This window comes from Hyaena hyaena, unplaced genomic scaffold, assembly GCF_003009895.1.
Source record: "Hyaena hyaena isolate Hyena2069 unplaced genomic scaffold, ASM300989v1 scaffold_178, whole genome shotgun sequence".
Classification (NCBI taxonomy): domain Eukaryota; kingdom Metazoa; phylum Chordata; class Mammalia; order Carnivora; family Hyaenidae; genus Hyaena; species Hyaena hyaena.
The window spans coordinates 712,561-732,737 of NW_024080807.1; the positions used below are offsets into that span (position 1 = coordinate 712,561).

A 20,177-nucleotide genomic window follows, 5' to 3' on the forward strand; every position below is an offset into this window, starting at 1 on the left:
TGATCCTTAGACTTACTAAGAGGACAATTGACCTAGACCCAAGTCGTGTCAGTGAATTTAGTGAAATAAAAATTATACAACAATCTGGTTATCAAACCAAGATAACACTGACACAAAACTTCCATGTCACCAATTGCTGGCCATGCGTCTTCCTTAGCCCACCTCTAAGGAACATTTTTGCTTAGTTGAAGGACAAAAGCAGAGCAAGGGCATGTGGAATTACTAACTACATTAGAGCTCCTGAGGATGGATTTTGATGGAAAGAACATAGAGAGTAAATAGAGACCTAAATGGATGGTTGCCTTCCCTTTCTCTCTTCTCTCTTATATCTGAGAAAGATGGCACCCGAGAGGCACCCATTCTTTAAAAAGGGCAAAACTGGAGCAAACCCAGGGTAAGGGAAACCAGGAAAAGATGGTTAGGCAGGTGTTTTAAATTCAAGTAAGAAAATGGGCATATGTTCTCCCTTCCTTCTGCTGTTGCTGATGTAAGCATTGAGAGCAAGTAACACTGAAAACCAGAGCACACAGCAGACATTTGGAATAGTCTCTGGTCTTGACTCTGCGCTAAAGAGACCCAGACTCACCAACTATGAAGACTGAGGTGAAATCCTAGCTATTCTTTTATCTTAGGGTCACATGGGGGATTCTGAGGTTAGGGACCCAGGCTAACCTCTTCTTCCTTTCATCATGACCACAAATATTCATAGATCCTTACTTCTTGTTTCTTGATCTTGGATCACAGATAAAAGATACATCATAAAAGAAGTTAGCTCAAAAGTACAAAGAAAGAAACTAAAATCATTTTTTGTTCCAATGCTTCCTCTACTCTAAGATACAAAAATTCTACGGCCACACAAAACTGAAAGCAGTATTTGATCTTTCAAAGCACTATACTGATTACAAACCTAAACCAGGGTGGGTTAAGTTCCTAAAAGGGTGTCAGGTCAAATAAGATCTTATGTTGACAGCCTTAGTCCATGAGCTGTTCCTCCATTTCTAGCTTCCTAGTTCAATAAAACCATGGGGGCGCCTGGTTAAGCGTCTGACTTGAGCTCAGGTCAGGATCTCACGGTTCATGGGTTCGAGCCCCGTATCAGGCTCTGTGCTGTCAGCTAGCTCAGTCAGCTAAGCATCTGACTTTGGCTCAGGGCATGATCTCACAGCTCATGAAATCAAGTCCTGCATCAAGCTCTGTGGTGACAGCTTAGAGCCTGGATCCTGCTTAAGATTTTGTGTGTCTCTCTATGCACCTCCCCTGCTCGCTTTTTGTCTCTCTCTCTGTCACAAAAAATAAACATTAAAAATCTTAAAAAAAAAAAAAAAAAAAAGAAGAAAACAAAAAGAAACCAATTTACGTACAGGCTGGAATCCTGGCTATCTGAACCTTTGCTATCCACACTCTTGTTTAACACAGAATGAAATAAATTAAGATTTAAAAAAGAAAATTGGAGTCTTACACATTTATAAAACTTCCAAAGACCCTTTTGGGCCAATGTAGGGAAAAATTGAATAGATAAAGGCTTTGGAAATGAGAATACAGAATTTATGATTGGTTCAATTTAGCGCTGTGGAAAAGTATACACAAAACAGATATTTTTAATAGAGTACATCCTTTGTTTTAGTAAAACTGTGCTTAGTATTCTTCCCAGAATCATGGAATCTTGCTAGAATGGTCTAGAAACCTGCTTCAAAGCAAAGTTACGTCCGATTACACCAGGTTTGATGAAATAATCACTGATAAAAAGGTACTTACCTCACTGCTGACTGGTCCATATGAATGACCTGAAGAATCTGGTTCTTCTAAATACAGAGTGTAAAAGTGTGGTCTAAATCAAACAGCATCAAAATGTAATATTTTATAAACACATTGTAAAATAGAATGGAAAAGTATAATTTAACAATCGATAGTGATTAAAAAGTCTACAACACTGGGGTTAACATTTGAGAAATAATTTGCAGGATTGGAGTTATTCAAAATGGCGGCTATAAGAGCTCCCTAAAGAGTTCATTTGGATATAAAATGCCAGAGCCAACTGCAAAGTTTTCTTGCTACTTATTTTTAAATATTTTTAAATAGTGTGATTTCTATAAAACAAAGGAGTAAGTTAACATACAAATTAATAATCTACATACCTTTCACCTTTAGGAAGCTGCAACCACTTAAGAACAGCCAAAATCCTTTCTTCAAATGGTATTGAACTAAAATTAAACATAAACAAAATGAAACAGTCTGTGACAATTGTCTTGAGTTTAAAATGTCTTTCTTATTGAAAAGCACACTGAAAGACTAAAGCAATCACATGTGTTAATTGTGTTTGAAACAATGTAAAAGTTTTATTTGAAAACACAAACTTGTTTTCCCAATAAAGGGACAAAAGTTAAGCTTTATACTGGGGAAGCTTTAATCTGGGGAAAAGAATGAAGACACATGTCTAATTTGCTGACATTTTTGTTATATAAGTGGCATTTATTAAGCATTTGTTGGCAATTACAGTTCTAAATAGTATCCCCCATAAGCATTCCAATGAAAGCAGCAGCTAGGTTTAAAAATGTGCTTCTTACACCTACCTGATAACATTATTCCTGTATCTGAGAACAGCAATTGCTACCACACGAATAACGCGTGTGTCTGTACATTCCAGAAACAGTACCTCATGGAGAACTCACTTATTTATGACTCTTTTTAAAAAGTTGGGAGTCAGTCACCACAGCCTCATTTTTTTATTCCTGCCCAAAGACCTAAATGCAAACTCTAACATGTAACCAGCACTTTCTAGAAAACCTCCATCCATCCATTCAAAACTCATTTATCTTCCACCTAAAAGGTACCGGAGATAGAGTTCTGATTCTGACCACCCTCATTTTTCAGCCTATCATGCAAACGTTAGAACTTAGCACTTGATAAAAAGGAGAAGTTGAGATTAAAAGGCTGTGCATCTATACATACCTATTATACATTTTATAGATGTCTGGGCGAATTCCATTAATTTCCACATCTGATCCTGGCCAAAAAAATGAGGCGCTTTTCAGGCCTTGAGATTTAGCAGTGATCCAAATCTGAGAAAGAAAATGAAGGCAAGTCAGAAAAGTACACAACTATTCATCTCTTAGGACAGTATGTGTTCATGTAACATCAGTGTGTTTCTCAAGTGCTAGAATGTTTGGAAGTTAACAAGCTCTAGCAGTGAGACTATAAAATAATCACTTAATATGACTCTGAACAGCAGCAAAATAAAATGCAATAATTAGAGCTTAAGTTAACCTAAAAGATATAGACAGTCCATTTTTGGAAATCTCTGCTGCAAGTTTCAGAGCCACAACCCTACTTAATGCGGTTCCCCTTGAAAGAAGAAAAACTTTCCCAAATATACATGTGTTTAATTTTCTGACATTTTTGTTATGTAACTAATATTTATTAAGCACTTATTGCCAATTATAGTTCTAAATACGGGCAAAACAGTAAGTTGCCCAAAGTCACATAGCTTTAAGTATCAGCACTAAATTTTGAATTTATACCCTATAAATTACACATCATGTTTTTTCTTCTAAGAGAAATATCAAGAGATCCCAGGAGCTTTTTTTGAAAATTCTGAAAAATACAGAACATATCTATCATGGCCAGAAAGAATATTTGTGTTAGCAAATAGAAATAAAGTCAAAGTTTATTTCTTTCAGAAATAATTGGTTTTATATGAATCAAAATATTGCCCCCTGACTACTACTAGACGGTGGAATCAAACAGAAATGAAAAATGGTTCAGAATTACCAAACCCAGTTATGACATAAACTACTCATTACACAATGATACAAGAGTTTAAGATTATCAGCATCTATCTCCATTTACAAAAGGATGGCCACAGACACAATAAATGAAGTAGGTTAAGAGCTCCAGAGAATTTGGTATTTTACTCTGAATGAAACAGAGAACAATTGAAAACAAGACTATCTTAGTAGCTAAAACAAACAACTCACTGGTTCTCCTTTGTACCACTTAGGATTATAGACCTCTTTACTTTTAAGTGCAAAGAAAGCGTTTATCTTGGGATCATAGATTTTGTTGTCAATTATGCCATGGGATTCTGGATAAAGCCCCTAAAAAATATAAAAACAGGTTTTCTTTATGCAAGTTTAAGTTTTTCCAATGTTAAAGTCACAAACCAAAATCAAAGACAAACATTTAACTGAAGCTATAAGGAACTTAACAGAGTTTAAGGGGAAGAGAGGACAAAGCTATGATATTATTAAAATACAACCAACCACTCAAGAGTTTGTAAAGTATTTGTGCTTTAAATTATGTAGCAGGAGAAAGTAAGTAGGAATGCTATGCATAAGGGCCTATGTTAATAGGCAGCCTTCTCAATTTCTAAAAAAGTGCTCCATTTTCCCTTTGCATCGCTGAGTAAAGCATTTCTGTACAACAAACTGTTTTGGTTGAGTCTGAGAAGAGCTTGCATTAATGCAAGCTAACAAATTGGTTTTCTGGCTTGAACCCTAATGCCTAATGAACCCTTGAACCCTAACGCCTGACTCCAATTAAATTGGCAAACTTGAAACAAAAACAGGGCTGTAAGCCTAGAGTCAGGCAAAGTGGCTTGCTTAAACTCGTCCATCAAGATGACTGGCCCAAGTTGAGAACCTGTGAGTGTAGGACAGATCTGTACCAACAAAGCAAGTTACAAAACCGTAAAAAGAAATAAGACATCAAAAAATCGGAGAATCCTAAAGCTGAAAGAAAATCTAGAACTCATTTCTTGGAGTCTTTAGTCATCTCTTTTCAAATGGAAAACCTGAGACCAGAAGGAAAGAGACCTTCCCCCAACTATAATTAGTTGGTGGCAGAGGCAAAGACCAAAACGTAGGTTTCCCTGCTTAACTACATATTTTTCCAATCTGATGTCTAATTATTCCCTCACAAAATGTAACATTTACATCTCACTTCTGTGAACATAAAGAAGTTGAAACTTGGAGCTTACGGTGACAATGCTGTAGTGATTGGGAAACGTTTTTGTTGGATATACTGGTCTCATGTTTCTGGCATACGTTCCACAGTTTTCTACAAAGGAAAAAAATTAAAGATTGTTACTAAATGCAATTGATAATCTGTTTACTTCATCTAGCTTTGGTACCAAGTAAGTATAAATTAACCCAGAAAGGATTTATGACCGTATGACAATTTAGGGTTAATTATAAAGCAACATTGTATATTCAAATTCAATGTTAATTTTCCTCAGACAAATATCAAACAAAATAAATAATTAAGCCTGTGAAATAATTATCTCATACTTATCAATAACATTAAATTCCAGATGGACAATTTGTGATAATGATGCTTACCAGATCTTTGTATTACGTTACTTGGTGATCACATACTTATTATGGAGGGAATTTAAAAACAAACTGCATCATACGATTTCACTCATATGTGGAATTTGAGAAACTTAACAGATGAGCATAGGGGAAGAAAGGGAAAAATAAGATCAAATCACAGAAGGGGAGACAAACTATAAGAGACTCAGATACAGAGAAGAAACTGAGGGTTGCTGGAGGGGTGTTGGGTGGGGAGGATGGGCTAAGTGGGTGAGGAGCATTAAGGAGGGCATTTGATAGCATGAGCACTAGGCATTGTACGTAAGTTATGAATCTCTGGGTTCTATTCCAGAAGCCAAGACTATGCTGAATGTTAACTAACTTGAATTTAAATTTTAAAAAATAATAATAAAGGAAAAAAACAAATCACAGGAGTAGCAAAATCTGCAAAGTTAAAACAAGGGTGAGGCAGTAGCTGGGGTGGCAAAGTCCCAGTCTGAAAATCCAGAAGCAGCTCACTCCGGACACTCAACAGTGCTCGTGAGACGAAAAGGCATCTTCTGGCTTCAAGTCAGAGATAGAACAGAAGTCAGACTGTTCCAGATTTAGCCCTGGTGTCATGCTCATTTTCTCCTGCCTCTACTACTAAAAACAAAAAAACACATAAACCTAATGATTCTAGCATTTCAATACATCGTTGCCAAAAATGTTCCTCAGATTGTCACATGTCTCTCTATCTCAATGCCATCCAAACAGTGCAGAATTAGAGTATATTCTCCAATTATCCAAAGCTGGGGCTCAGGCAAATGGTATACTGATTTATTTTACACTTCACATATATGTAGCTACAACCCCTTAATTCTGAACTCAGGATATATTTGGTGCCACTGAAACAAACTTTCCTCTTAATGGTAACTAAGGGCCAGATTCGAGCTTCAAAGCACATGGGCCTGATCAGAATAGAGCCTTCCTTGCCCTTGCATGCTTTCGGTTAAATACTTTTTTTTTCCATGTCAAATGATTATTTATAAAAACTATTTTCTTCTAGATAGAAATTAAAAGCTGAAATTTTGGGAACTTGGGTGACTTAGTTGGTGAAGCATCCGACTTCGGCATGATCTCACAGTTCGTGGGTTCAAGCCCCGCATTGGGCTCTGTGCTGACAGCTCAAAGCCTGGAACCTGCTTCGGATTGTGTGTCTTCCTCTTACTCGGCCCCTTCCCTGCTCACTCTATTTCTCTCTCTCAAAATAAACAAATATTTTTTAAAAATCTGAAATTTTAAAAAGATTTCCCAATTATTTTGGTTTCTCATAAAAGAAGTATATAGTAAATGTAGACATGTATTTACCGAGAGCGATTTTAAGGTTTAAACTAATCTCATATACTCAAGACTAAGAAATAGTATTTTAGAATTCAGAACTCTAAAATAGTTGTATTTATACTTCCATTTCAGTTTAGCGTTCCACTGGAATTACTGAACTATTAAAAAGACTATTCTACTATTGCATCAATAACTTACAGAATAACCACTCAGTTAAGCACTTGTGTGAATCAATTTCTTTGAAGAATGCTACATGGTACTATAAGATAGCTAGCAAATATTCCATGTCAGCACTACTAAATTCATATCAGAAATATCTTCAGTTTTTAAAATTCTATTTGAAGATATAAAATGATTTTCCACAAAAGTAATCCAAAATTCTAAGAAAAAACACATACAAGTTAATGTGTGTATGTATATATTTATATGTAACTGTGCATCTACATATTATGCATGTGTGTATATGTATGTGTGTATATACATATACCTGTAATATCTTAAAAGTATCTAAAAGGCAACTTCAAAGAAATTACAATATTGGAAACCAGTTTCTTATCAGCTTCAACTACTTCACCAAAGAGGTTTGGTAAAACACATTCTGCCAGTATTTTTCCAAAAAAAGACTGTCTCCCTAGTCTGTTTCACTGAAAGTGACAGTGAACTCTAAAGTTACTCACTTAGTCGGCTAATAACAGGAAGAAGGCCGCCCCAAGTGTGTAAATATTCTGCCCTGAAGCCGTCCAAAGAAAATAAGAGGGTAGGAGGCATTTCAAACCTGGGTAATGAGAAAGAAAGGGGGGAAAAAAAAAACCAATGTTTAACGAAGCAGAAGGAAGATACACATCCATTGAAGAACATGAAAATTTTTCACTGAGGTCAGTATATAATCTAAATTAAGCTAACAAGCTCAACAAGCATCCTCATAAAGGAGACTTTACATTTATATTCATATATATATTTGACATTTCACTATATATCATATATACATATATCTACCTATATCATCTAATAGTATTTATCAAGTATTTGTAGCATTTTGAACCACCATATGGAGAACCATTCATGGTTCCTGCTATTCCAAAAGCTGGACCAAATGCTACTAAAAATGTAATAATATTTTCCCGATTTGCAGGAGAATAAATGGTAAAACAGCATTTTCTAAGTTATGTTTCTATTACCATTGAGCTTTTTCCTGAACAACCACTTTTGGATACCGTCTCTACATGTATCTAATAGATGGTACCTCATATCACAAACATTATATATAATATTTGATTTTGAAATTTACTATATTTGAAATATATTACTATTTAGTAGAAGAGTCTGACATGTATTCACTACATTTAAACAAAACAAAGTGATCCAAAGCTAAAAATGAACAATGAGGGCACATGTGTGTACGAACACACGCGCACACACGCGCGCGCGCGCACACACACAGTGTGGTGTGCAAATCCAAAGGAGGCAAAAACAAACAAACAAAAAAACAAAGAAAAGCCCACAGAACACTGAGGTGCTCAAAGTGAATAACTATGGTAAAGAGTTACATGGCCAAACCAGAATGGGCATGGTTCAGAAATTTTGAACTTCTAATTGTATCTGGTAGACAGTAGGGAGTTGAACACTTTAGGATAACTGTGAAAAAACTTTCCACTTAAAGTTTTACTCAGTAATTTAAAATTTGAGAGCAAATGCTTAACTCTCCTTGCCGTTTTCAATTCTACCTCCTCCTAGCTTACCCTCGCACGCAAACACAAAAGGAAGAAAATAAAAATTCGCATGTGACTTCCACTAACTAGTACTTGTACCATAGCTCAGTTGGAAGATTCCAGAATCAACTGCCTAGGGTCTCAGTGGTCCATCATGGTGTAGTATTTGTTTTCAATCAATATACAACATAAAGTTTATTGCACCATTAGCAAAATAAACTGGATAACAATTTCCAGTATAACATGTTCGAAATTATGATCTTATTCTAAAGAATAGTTACATTTCCACTAAAAGGATCAACATTACAACTGAAATATAATAATCAATATGTAGAAGGAAAAGATAGATTCAAAAATCACTAAGTCTGAATTTTCCAAGATACTTTGAACTTAAGACAGCTCAAGGTACAGGAGACTTCCCTTTGAAGAAGTCTCTTCTGTTAGAATTTTTTGCTTTTTTGAGTTTAGTTTTTGCTGCTGCTATTACTGTTGTTTTAAACAAAAAATGTACTCTCTCATCTTGAAAAATACACATAAAGCAAAAATAAATTATATATACAAACAAAATAAGCTAAAGTACAGCTTTAAAATTTTTAATAGTTTGGGAAAAAATCATTACTATAAGAAGGTAAAAATATGTTTCTGAAGATGAGTAAGTCAAATTATAAAGCAGTAGATCTCAAGTGGAACAAAGATAAATGTGTTACATCTTCACAAAATTTCCCCCTTTCAATTCCACACAAGATTTTTTGATGGCCTAGTATACACAATGTACTGTGTAAAATACTTTAAAGACAAAAAAACCCAAATATTATAAAAATGATGCAACATTCTCTCACAAACATGTTGCTTATCCCCCTAATTTGTAAGTAGATGAAAATATAAAAAATAAAAAGGAAGCTGTAAAGTAACTTGTTACAGGTTTAACTTTCAATACTACAAATGAAAGTACAGGGCCTTTCTTCCTAAGGAGAAAGATAAAACACTTCCACTAACTCTCTTGAGTACTAAAGACTGAATAGTTGTGACCTCTCTTTTTTCCATTAACTTCCAGAGTGGGGATCATTCCATAATTGACTCTATACCACAAATGTCCACCACAAGGCCTGACTAAAAAAAATATCGATTTTTTTTTTTTATCTTTTCAACTTGGAAAGATAAAAAAAAAAAAATAGTACCTTAAAAGAAATAGTATCTCAGAATATAATCTTACCCTGCTGGACACTTTGGCTCATTAATGTCCTCACAGGTTTCTTCCACCCAACTTTTCTCTCCTAAAATATTTTCAAGAAATAAAACAAGGTGAACATATTGAACAGTGGCAGTAACCGTGATGCTGTGAGACATCTTAGGACAGATTCCAAAACAAAATATGTTAACACACATATAGGTAATATGGGTCATGACTCATATTAGGGAACTATAAATACATTAAGTTATTATGTTTCAAAATAATAGCTGATACCGGGAAGAAATAAATGAATGAAGAAAAAAATGAAAGTAAGACTACATGCAAGACTCAAACATATTACTGTATTTGTGAGAACTTAAAAGGCATCTTTTCCATTTTCAAGTTGTTCCTATTTTCAACCAACATTTACAACCCTCCATTTATCCACCTAGCAACTTCTAGTATAAAATTCTTGATGTCTTAGTTCCTCTCTTATCAGTTTCAAAGAACCCTGGGACGGTTGGATGCAATCTCACAATAGCACCAGTTTACATAATACCCTAGAACCTTGGGCAGTAATTTCACATCCAGTCTTTCAACACATGGCAGCCATTGCCCTCATTTACTACGAGGGACCTGGAACATAAAGATGGCCAGGACTGCAAAAGTGATCTTTCCACAAGGCGGCATTAAATATGTAGCTAATATCAACATAACATGAAGGGATGGTAGCAGGCGAGTGAGCGACTATAGATAGAACAAGATTTGCCCTGCGTAGATAGTGATTTTTAAATGGATTGATGGGTACAAGATTCATCACATAACTTTCTTTCTTTGAATTGAACTCTAATAAAGTATTTTTTCAAAATATTTTTTCAGTTAACATAGTTGGTCAACAGATGTGAATCCTAATGATAAAAAAAAATGTTAAAAGCACAAAACCCAGTTAACACCTAGGAGGATGTTGGGCTGCTGCAGAGCCTGATAGGAGTGCAAGGGACCTGACCTCGGCACACAGAGCCGTAGTTGACACAGCAGTCACCCTTTTCTCTGCAGTCATCTGAACAGGAGCAAAGGCTTCTGGGCAATCTTTTCTCACCACACCTGAACTTGCTGCAAGTCCATATATGTTCTAGAAACAAATAACAAAGACGTGTTACGGTCCCAATGTAACACCTCTGAAGTAGACACAGAACTGTTCTCTTCTGAGACAATGAACTATTTCATAAGTCATAGTTACTCACAGAATCTGTCACCACAGCGGTCAACCTGAACTAACAGACAGAAAGCATGCAAGCAACAACTGTTATTATTTCACTTAAAAAAAAAAAAAAAAAAACAGAATTCTATCACTTGAAAACATGGACAAACATGATTGTTATACAATTCATATATAGATCTTGGTTTTCTCTACCAGCCATTTTCAGGGTTCTCAAATTTTAATCTGAATCTTGCTTACTCCCATTTAAATAGTAAATATCCATGTCCTATGTAGAGAAATCCAAATCAAATGGAACATTTACATATTCTGATGGGTTTATTTTAAAGTCTAAGTAGATCACTAGTGCACCTGAAACTAATTTAACATTCCATGTCAACCATACTTCAATAAAAAGAAATGTATGTCTAAGAATTCTTGTTTTAATGAGCCCACCCACACTGAAAATTTCAAGAAGCCTTTTTGAAGTTTAAGTGCAAATTATATTATACAGGCTCTCGGCATACATTAAAAATGGCCACAATTTTGCTCTCCATAAAGTGTTAACAGAGGCAAAATATGTGTAATTTTTTCTCTAAGGAAATGTAAAGGCCAATTTTTTAAAAATCTCAAGTGAATGAGATAAATCACATTTCTAAAAGATGCAGAACTTTTTTTCTCTTTTACTAATGCCTATATCATCTCTTCCCCTGAGTATTTTCATTTACCTGGTTCTATACATGTCTCCTGGTAATCCAGACAGCAGTTTCCAAGGTCAACGCAAGCAACATCACAGCGGCAGTTTCCAAATGTTCTCTCAAAACAGCGACCTTTGCAACTTTTAACTGAAAATATTGACTGATGAGTTAGATGTTTCTAATCACAGAATCATGTAGCAAACATCAACTATTACATCTAAGTTAGATTTAAATCCTAGTTGGAAAATACAGATGGGGCAATGAAGTTATCCAAGAATCTTCATAAATACACCTATAAAGTGGCAAATAGAAGATTCTATCTCTAACCATAGGAAAAAAAGAACTTTTCAAATTTATGACAAACCCTACTGGGTCTACTAAGTCTTCAATACTTATAGCATGGTAAAGAAAAGTCAAAATAAGGACTTTTTCTTTTTTTAAGTATATTTACCTTGGGGAAAAAAAAAATATTTATCTTGAGAGAGAGAGAGAGCAGGGAGGGGCAGAGAGAGAATCCCAAGCAGGCTCCACACCGGCAGCACAGAGTCCGATGCCAGCCTCAAACTCATGAACTGTGAGATCTTGACCTGAGTAGAAATCAAGTCAGGTGCTTAACCAACTAAGCCAGCCAGGCATTGCTCCGAATGAGGACTTCTTCTGAACATCTTATGCTTACGTAACGTTCTGTACAATTTCGAACTGTGAGAAAAGATTAAAAGTAATTATCTGAATATTTCCGAAGGAGAAAGAATATCCGACTCACCAGTCTCACTCTTGGTGTATAAAAGAAGAATGGGGGCACCTGGGTGGTTCAGTCGGTTAAGCATCTGACTTTGCTCAGTTCATGATCTCACAGTTTGAGTTCGAGCCCTGTATGGGGCTCCATGCTGACAGCTCAGAGCCTGGAGCCTTCTTCAGATTCTGTATCTCCCTCTCTCTCAGTCCCTCCCCTGCTTGCTCTCTTGCTCTCTCTCAAAAACATTTTTATTTTTTTAAAAGAAGCAGGACCATTCTGCAGGACTGTCCCTCTCACCATGACCTAAAATACCCCTTTCACCTTCAGATGCAACCTGGTTCCTACATTCTCCAGTCAAGGTCCGATTTCCTTTTTTTCCTTCCCCTCAGTCACTTAATTCCATTTGAACTAGAGTATTTGGTTAATATCCCAGTCTCACACATAACTAACAACTTCCATTCATTTAGAGAGAGTGAGTGCAAATAGGGAGGGGGAGAGAAAGAGAGAGAGAGAAGAGAGAGAGAGAGAGAGTGAGAGAGAGTGAGAGAGAAAGAATCCCAACTCAGGACTCAATTTCACAATGAGATTATTATTCGAGCTGAAATCAAGAGTTAGAGGCTTAACCAACTGAGCCAATGAGGTACCTGTAGACCACCCACTTCTTGAGAACAACCACACATGCATTTTGCCCAGCATACTGTATACCTGGCAGCCAGCAAGATGCTTGACTATAGTTGCTGCCAGGAAGTTTTTATAAAATGGATAAATGGTAGACATGGGAGGAAAATTTTAATTAAATACGATAATTTTATGTGTTTACTGCACACCTGGAAAAGGCTAGGTTTTCATTAGATTACTAAAACATCAGGATGGTGACGGTGAAAACCCCACTTGTAAAATAATGAATAATCCTAGCTCCTTACTTTAGTGGTCTCCTGACCCAAGAAGACACTGCCATGGAACTTAACTCTCATGAGACTGGGAAATTTGGCAATTTTAAAGATATGAAGTGACACAGTAATTTCTAAGGTCAGAAAAACTAACATCCCTGACCTGGGCAGAGGAACTACTTGAAGTTCATTAAAAGTACCTAGTAATTTTTAAAAATACTAGGTATACTATGTTAAGTTTAGATTAAAATTGGTTTTTTTAATCCTTCAGTTTTATTTTTATGTGTTAAACTAACTCAAAGTGAACTACTTCATGCGTATGCCTAGATGAACATTAAAGGCTGTAGCTACTTAATTTTTGTTAGACAGTTTTGCTCTGTAGAGACTGCTGACCCAAAACATGAAATTACTACATTTAATTAATTTAAGCAATAAGTGAAAAATTAAAAGTCAGCAAAAATTTTTAAATGACCAATATTATAATTACAGAAGAGTTGAACAGGAAAATAATTTTTATTTTTCAAAACTGAATTCCCTAGGAAGACCATCAGTGATTTCACAAGGCGGGGGTGAAACCTACCTGAAATCCAAAATAATTCAGTTTTATTATTTATAGTAACCTCATCAATGCTGGATAAATTTCTGCACTCAATATAAAGAAAAAACATGTAGAAGCTTTCACTATGGCTTTGAAACACCAAGACCCAGAATTTTAAAAGCCATAGGAGCACGTAACGATAGATTTCCAGTTGCCCAGCGATGCTAACAGGTTACCAAGTAAACTTTCCAGGCTGCTTCAGCAACTCCTTGGGGGGGGGGGTGGGGGGGAGTGTCCTGGGGGACCCTGGAGAAAGTCAGGGAGAGGCTCCAGGGTACAACGCCGGAACATAGTCATCCTGGCTTGTTCCACTGCTCTTCATTTACTTTTTGTTGGTTTAGGGTTTGCTCTTTGTTTGATTTTCTGGTCATAGCCCCTCTTCATTGTTTTAGGATGAAGTTTTACAACTAAATAAATATATGCCTAAAATAATCAAAGAGCTTTCAGAAGACTCAAACCAGTATCAAATTTGCAGTAACTCAGGAGTACCCACAGATTAGAACATGGCGCTTTTCTCAATCACATTGTGAAGAAGGCTAAATGGCAACACACACCCATGTGTGTACACAGGCACACTAAGTAGTGTAGTAATTACCTTCTTTGGCACAGCTTGGTTTCAACCCAAATATACAGCCAAGGATGGTTGTTAACACACAGACTGACAATACCTGTGGGGAGAAAAAAAGAAGATTATATAGCTTCAAAACTCTTCTATTTCTTCAAATGTTTCTAAGCATGCTGGTGCCGCTCTGTCTTCTGATGTGGGTGCAGGTCACGTGGCTGTGTGCGCTTTATGAAAAAAGCACATGCCCACGCTTCGTGTGCTTTTCTGGATGTATATCCTACTTCAAGAAAAAGTTTGCTTACATGTCAGCAAAGAAATCTGTGCCATCCAAGATGAATGTTTACAGAAATTTCCCAGTGAATGCAAATGAATCCAGTCAGAGAACTTGAAATAATTAAGGGACCGAGAGAGGAAAATCAATTTAGGGATTCAATTTCCTACTTGTTAATCCATAAAAGGCAACATGAGAATATTAGCTGCTTCTCTGAGCAGGTTAACTACACACACCTAAACAATATCCTCGCGTGCCCCATGGCAGCCCATGGGAACCGGCACTGGACAGGGTTGGGCAACTGCACTGTGGCCCAAATGTCACCACAAACTGGTTGTGTGATTTGAAAAAGGTCATGTAAGTGTTCTGGGCATCAGATTATTCACCTATAAAATTAAAGGGCGAGCCTATGTGGATCTCTAAAAAGCTTTCCAGCTCTTACATTTTCCCACTTTCTCACTCCCCACTCTTGTGACCTTCGATAGTTTAAAATTTGTTTGAGAATTAGGGGGGAAAAAAGAGCAAAATAATCTGTAGATCTGTAGAACAACCCTCAATTTTGTTAGTGGGATGGAGTTTCCTTGACAGCTCTCTGGAATCTCACTTTGCAGGAAAATCCAAGAAACTACACATTCAGTGCCAACTATGTGTAATGACTATGTTATGCACAGGAAAGAGATACCTCAGGGAGCTGCTATTTGTGTGGGAAAAAGTAAAAATAACAGCATAAATGGCTCATATTTGGCAGGCTCCAGGAGGCGCCTGCAGGTACACGGTTGTTTAAAGAAGGAGAAAGGCTAAGGTGGCTGGGGAGAAGGAGAGGAGAGAAGGCTTCACGGGGAAAGCCGTAGGGCACAGCTGTGCAAGGGAGAAATGATGGTAGGATATTGCCAGCTAGAGAAAACTTGCAGGGGGAAGGCCAGCACAGGAAAGGCCCGAAGGAAGAAAGAGAAGGCAGGTGATGAATTATGAGCAGCCTACTTTGGCTAGAACAAAGAATATGCAAAGGGAATGGATGCAGTAGGAAAATATGTTCCCCAAAGGCCAAGATAAAGAGGTAACAGAGACCAGAGAAATGGTGAATGGGACAGGGTGGATGTTGGGTGCAGGCTTTTAGGAACTGACTCCCTCAAATAAAACATATCAAGTACTGGCCATATATACCAGTTGCCAGGTTTAGGTACTGGATACTCAGTACCAAAACAGACATGACCTTTGTCCTCGAGGTGCCTAATGTCAAGTGACTGTAAAAACTGAAGAGAAAGTAAATAGTAAGTAATCTGAATCAGCAGGTCTAACTCATTTCAGAAGAAAATGGGGCAAGGGAAGGAAAAGCAAGAGTATAGTGGGTCTCAAACACAACTGGTCTAGGTGAAGCCATTTTTTAAGGACATAAAAAAGCCTTAAGTGTATGTATGTCCATTCAAATAGGAAGTCATCAGAAGAAGAGCTCCAACAAATATGTAAATAATGTAACAAATATGTAAATAATGGCAAACGGAACAAAGTACCAGAACACTAAGGGATGCTCCTAAACCTACTGAGGTATAAACTAACACAAACATATGAAAGGTTATGAAAGGTAATTTTTTAAAAAATTAATGCTTATTTATAGAGAGCAAGAGAACAAGTAGGGGGAGGTGGGCAGAGAGAGAGAGAGAGAGAGAGAGAGAGAGAGAGAGAATCCCAAGCAGGCCCGCACTGTCAGTACAGAGGCAGACATGGGGCTCAAACTCAGGAACTGTGTGTGAGATCATCACCTGAGCCAAGATCAAGAGTCAGTTCCTTAACCAACTGAGCTACCCAGGCACCCCATAAGAGGTAATTTTTAAGTTTCTACCAAAAACATTAAAAACTCTTACGGTCAATTATAAACATACAAGGAAACAAAAAAATTCTAAATCTGTATTTACTATACTGTACTTTAAAACATGGAGGATTAAAGTTTTCTTAGTAATAAACTTAGCAAGAATAGTCTGAACAGTGCTTTATCTTCTTCTCCTCCTATAACTTACAATCCCTAGGGAGAAACTTTTCTGTGCCTTAACAAACTGCCACATCACATTCCTTCCTAAGCATAGATCAGTTCCCCATGTGGGAACCTTCACACTTTTAGTATCTCCTTTGCATCACATCTGCACTCCTCGCTCGGTGGATAAACTCGCCATCACTGAGCTGGGGCTGCAGAGCTAGTCTGCTGAACAGAGGCGGTGCTAACATTCCCACACTTTGCTTTGCCTTCCATAACCCCATTTACATTTGAACTGGATTTCACTTCTGCCATTATCGCTTCACTCAACTTTCACCTTTATCAGCCAATTCTCTTTCCATTATCAATTTTTATAAAATGGTGTGTACTGAGCAACAGAGCAAGCAATCACTGACAGACTTTAAAATTTTTTTTAATTTTTTTCTTTTTTCTAGGAGAGAGAGACAGTGTGAGCAGGGGAGGGTCAGAGAGAGAGGGAGTCACAGACTGAAACAGGCTCCAGGCTCTGAGCTGGCAGTCAGCACAGAGCCCGATGCGGGGCTCGAACCCATGAACCGTGAGATCATGACCTAAGCGAAAGTCGGACGCTTAACCGACTAAGCCACCTAGGCGCCCCTGACAGACTTTAAGACAAGCGACACTGGTTGCTGACCACCATATGCATCTGTTATATACACAGTGATGTGTGGACTGAAAAAGCTAGCAGCAAAGATTGTACTCTATGCTACTCCTCCCAGTGAATAAATCTTGGAGTTGAAATTTGCACCGTGCTGTTGGGGTACTGGTGTCATTTAAACTGTGGTGAGTGAAATTGAGCATGCCAGACAGTCGTGCAAAATGAGCACTGCCTGTACTCTTACAAGTGAGCGATACAGTTGTCCAAGGATGGTTATTTCAAAGCTGCTCATATCCACAATGAACAAACACAAAAACAAAAAAGAATAACCCAAGTTCATTTTAAGAAACTGGCTTTAAAAAGTCAGTTTAATCAACACAATCTCAGGAGGTTAGCCTCAAGAGGTAGGCATGTCAGAAGTCAGAGAGGAAGATAAAGACCTCACCTCAAAGACAACAACAAAACTGAGATAGAGCCAGAAGAAGCTAGAAGCAGGCTGATGAGGGACCCCCTCAATCTTCTTGGGCAAGTAAGAAGATCTCCAGGGGGGTGCCTGGTGGCTCAGTCAGTTAAGCGTCCGACTTTGGCTCAGGTCATGATCTCATCTGGGTTCATGGGTTCGAGCCCGCGTAGGGATCCGTGCGGGACAGCTAGCTCAGAGCCTAGAGCCTGTTTCACATTCTCCATCTCCCTCTCTCTCTGCCCCTCTCCTGCTCATGCTGTCTCTCTATCTCTCAGAAATAAATAAAACATTAAAAAAAGAAAGAATATCTCCAGAGATTGAAGAAGTCTAGCTGGGGCTCTGTAATAAGGAGGGGGCACAGAACATTCTAAGTGAGGCTGGCTGCAAATCAGTGGTTAACAATGGAGACAGAGTCAAGAGAAGAGCAGAAAGACCTGCAAGCTCTGGGAGCCCAGCTGAACCCCAATCCATGGATTATAATGGGCCCCCAAGTGGCCTGGAATTCCAAGGCTGGGAGTAGGGGAATGGGACAAAAAGATAACCTGGCATGGGGGATGGGAAAGCAGGGGAAACAACAGAAAAGCTGATAAAAGTCAGAATGGGGCTACAATGGCTGAACAGGGTTGAGACCATGTGGACACAGAACCGGGAGAAGACGGGATCATCATTTTAAAAATGTTACCATGTTAATAGCACAGGAGAGAAAAAAAGGAAAGAATGGGGACTAAAAGAACTTCACAAAGACAGATTTGGAGACAAAGGGATTTCCCCTTCAGTCAATAAACAAATGTTTCAGTGTCTGAAATATGCACTGTATTTAGATTCTGAGGAGGGAGGAGTACAAAAATAAGATAAAGGCACTGTTCTCAGAGATTTACATCAAATTGTTTAATCTTCACATTATATATGACACAGGTTACTGATATTAACTCAGTTTAGGGAAACCGGGCTGGAGACTGCTGACCAGCAGCAGAGGCAAGATGTGAATTTAGGCAGTCAGGCTGTAACCCAGTGGGGTGGCTGGGGGCCAAGGGAGGGCTTGAGGGTCTGAAAGCGGGCTGTGGCCTGCGGAAGCAGTCAGCAGGAAGCTGCTGGGGCATTTAAATATGAAACTGACATGACTGAATTTACGGAATTCTTTAAGAGCAAGGGGGGGAGGGGCAAACAGAGGAGAGGAGAGAGAGAGAGAACCCCGGATCTGCACTGTCAGATCAGAGCCCAATGCAAGGCTCACATTTACCAACTGTGAGATCATGACCTGAGCAGAAACCAAGAACCAGACACAACCGCCTGAGCCACCCAGGCGCCCCTGGATTTACAAATTCTAAAGAGTCTTTGGCAACATTGTGGAAAGCTCTGGTGTGAGTCCAAGAATGAAATGAGAGCTTGGACTTACCTGCGTCTCCTTTTGCAGGAGAGGCTTTGTCCTCCTCGGTCTTTCCTCATCCCAATCACTACAGCCCTCCCCATGCTCTAGGAGATCCAGGAGGGGTAATCTGCTTATTTCTCTATTTTCCATATCTAGCATGGTGCTTAGTAGGTAGTAGACGTTCAACAAATAATGGCTGAGCTGAACATCAACAAGTTGTGACTTCATTAAACATAATCTTGGGGAATACCATAAGCCTCCTTCTTTTCTTCATATGACTTCACAAAGTCAGCCAGTGCAAGTACCTTTGTCTCTGCTTTATATAAATGATGTCTCCAGGACATAGCCATGAAAAACATTTTTTTAGGAAATGTTAGATTGCGGGATTTCGTATTCAAATGTGACAGATGTAACGTAAACGCCTATCCGATGAAGATGAATTAGCGGACCAAAGTCGGCCTTTGGCCAAAGCCGCATGCTTTCTGAAAACAACTCTGTAAAAACTCAGATCTACACAGTGCTGAGTCTTCAGGGATTCACCTCCCCTCACCCCCCCCCCACCCCCCGGGAAGATGAGGCATAGAAGATTGGTTCAGAAGGAGATTCAAAGGAAATATCATACTTGTGAAGAACGTTTAAGTATTACAAAGTTTAAAGAACGTGTGAGAACAACTGCTTGACTGGATTAAAGAATCTTTTAAGGGAAGGGTTCTCACTTTTGCCTGGCCTCTTATACCCTCAGTATCATTTTAGTTATGTTTGACTTAACTGAAGGTTTTCCCACATGATGGTGAAATTTTATGTAAACTAATTTATATAAATGAACAAATGAGGAAAAGAGACATCAAACACTGAACAAGCCCATCACTTTGGGGCAAACCAAATTCAATCTGAGTAAAATATTAAACTTTGAGGAAGCCGACTTCTTCCTGGGAGAGTTTCAGGTTCAAAATGGCTAGGGTTCAAATCCCACCTCTTTCATTTTTCGTCAGCATTCAACAAATATTTGAGAGCCTAGTACATGTCAAGACTGATCTAATGCTGGGAATACACCAGTGAACAAAGTGATTTCAGGGCTTATATGAAGCTTACATTCCAGTGACTTCTAGAAATTACAGTGAGATATGGGAATGCTTCATATCCTAATGAAACCTCATTTTTAAAACATTTCTAATGTGGTGATAATACCTACCTCACAAAGTTGGCACGAGCTTTGGGCATAATGTACAGAAGATGCCTGGATTGTTGACAAGGGCACAGAAGTGCTCAAT

At 38.0% G+C, this 20,177-nt stretch overlaps 1 protein-coding gene across 1 annotated transcript in view; it reads right to left on the minus strand.

Annotated features, from left to right (window-relative positions):
- ENPP1 (ectonucleotide pyrophosphatase/phosphodiesterase 1) overlaps positions 1 to 20,177 on the minus strand; it is a 68,182-nt gene that overhangs the window by 23,232 nt on the left and 24,773 nt on the right. Inside the window, exons 2-11 of the mRNA XM_039240448.1 lie at positions 14,228 to 14,300; positions 11,439 to 11,555; positions 10,519 to 10,644; positions 9,555 to 9,615; positions 7,310 to 7,407; positions 4,976 to 5,055; positions 3,975 to 4,094; positions 2,950 to 3,059; positions 2,136 to 2,201; positions 1,756 to 1,828 (exon numbers count right to left, since the gene is read on the minus strand). Of these exons, the coding sequence (XP_039096379.1) occupies positions 1,756 to 1,828; positions 2,136 to 2,201; positions 2,950 to 3,059; positions 3,975 to 4,094; positions 4,976 to 5,055; positions 7,310 to 7,407; positions 9,555 to 9,615; positions 10,519 to 10,644; positions 11,439 to 11,555; positions 14,228 to 14,300 (924 nt within the window). The remainder of the gene's footprint in view (positions 1 to 1,755; positions 1,829 to 2,135; positions 2,202 to 2,949; positions 3,060 to 3,974; positions 4,095 to 4,975; positions 5,056 to 7,309; positions 7,408 to 9,554; positions 9,616 to 10,518; positions 10,645 to 11,438; positions 11,556 to 14,227; positions 14,301 to 20,177) is intronic.